Source organism: Propithecus coquereli, unplaced genomic scaffold, assembly GCF_000956105.1.
Source record: "Propithecus coquereli isolate 6110/MARCELLA unplaced genomic scaffold, Pcoq_1.0 Scaffold215, whole genome shotgun sequence".
NCBI classification, from domain to species: domain Eukaryota; kingdom Metazoa; phylum Chordata; class Mammalia; order Primates; family Indriidae; genus Propithecus; species Propithecus coquereli.
Genome location: NW_012146634.1, coordinates 1,128,309 through 1,130,413, shown reverse-complemented (window position 1 = coordinate 1,130,413; position 2,105 = coordinate 1,128,309). Strand labels below are relative to the sequence as shown.

The 2,105-nt window shown below is 40.9% G+C and overlaps 1 protein-coding gene across 1 annotated transcript in view; it reads right to left on the bottom strand.

The window, feature by feature from the left end:
• Positions 1–2,105, bottom strand: part of LRIG2 (leucine-rich repeats and immunoglobulin-like domains 2) — a 70,630-nt gene that overhangs the window by 5,738 nt on the left and 62,787 nt on the right. Inside the window, exon 12 of the mRNA XM_012644582.1 lies at positions 453–902. Within this exon, the coding sequence (XP_012500036.1) occupies positions 453–902 (450 nt within the window). The remainder of the gene's footprint in view (positions 1–452; positions 903–2,105) is intronic.

Here is a 2,105-nt window from a genome sequence, read left to right as displayed (position 1 = left end):
CTATATATTTTTAGTTGTCCAATTAATTTCTTTCTATTTTTAGTAGAGACGGGGTCTCGCTCTTGCTCAGGCTGGTTTCGAACTCCTAAGCTCAAACAATCCGCCCGCCTTGGCCTCCCAGAGTGCTAGGATTACAGGCGTGAGCCACCGTGCCCGGCCCTTTTGGGGTTTTTTTTGTTTTTTTTTTTTTTTTTCTTTCTGAGACAGAGTCTTACTCTGTAGCCCAGGCTAGAGTGCAGTGGCATCATCATAACTCACTGCAACCTCAAACTCCTGGGCTCAAGTGATCCTCCTGCGTCCCAAGTAGCTGGGACTACAGGCACGTACCACTATACCCAGCTAATTTTTCTATTTTTTTAGAGAAGGGGTCTCGCTATTGCCCAGGCTGGTCACAAATAGACTACATTCTTGACTCAAGTATAAACGTTAGGTGTCATCTGGGTACCACTCACCTGTGTTTGTGATACTATAGTCTTCATTTTTCCTTCTCATGTGGTATATAACAATGACCCAGATCAAAGATGTGCCCACAACACAGCAGACCACAACAATGATGACAATGCCAACGGTGGTCCAGCCATCATCTTCATGTCCAATGCTACCCTGGGAAGAGTCACAATTGGGGGATGAAATGACATTTAAGTAAATGTGGCCACGTTCTGTCCCAAGGGTGTTAGACATAATGCAGGTATATTTCCCAGCATCTTCTAGCCCAGCATCTACAATGATGAGAAGCTGGTTGGCTGCAGCAAAGAAGTGTCGTTCTGTCACCAGCAGTGGTCCATCATCTTTAGTCCAATTGAGGCGAGGGGCAGGACTCCCTCCAGCTATGCACTGTAATACTGCAGTCTCACCTCGAGTTACTGTCTTATCCTCCAGAGGTCTAATAAATGAGGGTGTCTCTAACAGGAGAACATAAAAAAAAAATAAGTTAGGTAATTTTTCCTTAAATCCTACTGAATTAGACTAATGAGGGTATGATGAAATGAGCACTTTCATATACTCATGGGAGAATTAGAAGTTTAATGTTTCAGAAAAACAAAAACATCAAAAAAGCCTAAATCTTATCTCAATAATTCCATCTCGGACAAGCTATCTTAAGTAGTAAGTTCAAAGATTTATATATTTTGTCTATTACAAAATAAGTTGTAACTTTTTTTTGGAGAGGCAGGGCTTCACTGTCGCACAGGCTCGAGTCAGTGGTGCGTATCATAGCTCACTGCAGCCTCTAACTCCTGGGCTCAGGTGATCCTCCTGCCTCAGCCTCCCAAAGTGCTGGGATTATAGGTGTGAGGCACCATGCCTGACCAGTTGTAATTTTTAATAAAGGCAAATATCTAAAAATCTACCAGAAAAATGATTAAGTAAATTACAGTATAGTCACATGACATTTCATCAAGACTTTTTTAAATGACAGGGTAACCCTTGTGATACAATATTAAGTGAAAAAAGGTAGGGATACTGAATTACATAAAAACAAAGGGAAATGTGGTGGCACACTCTTGTAATCTTAGCATTCTGGGAGGCCAAGGCGAGAGGATTGCTTGAGCTCAGGAGTTCGGGACTAGCCTGAGCAAGAGTCTCTACTAAAAAGAAAGAAAAAAGAAACCGAGCCAGGTCTTGTGGCGTGCACCTGTAGTCCCAGCTACATGGGGAGGCTGAGGCAGAAAGGTTGCTTAGAGCCCAGGAGTTGGAAGTTGCAGTGAGCTACAATGATGCCACTGCACTCTACCCAGAGCAACAGAGTGAGACTCTGTCTCAACAACAAAAAAAGGCAACTGAACACTCCTCCTCACAACCCCCCACCCCTTCATATTTAAAAAAAAAAAAAAGAAGGGAAAAAGTCTAGAATAAATATGCTAAAAGCTTTAACAGTGTTTAAGTGACTTTCCTTCCCTTTTCTTAATTTTCTGTATGTCTTAAATTTTTAAAATAACAAACTACTTATTTTTCTGATTATATACGTAAACAACATAAATCGCAAACTTTAAAAAAATAAAACCTAACATCCAGGGAAATAGAGAACTGGAGTAGAATTTGTCTTGGATTTCAGTTCCATGAAGAAAAGTATTCTAATAAGAAAAAACAAAAACAGGTTATTCAGG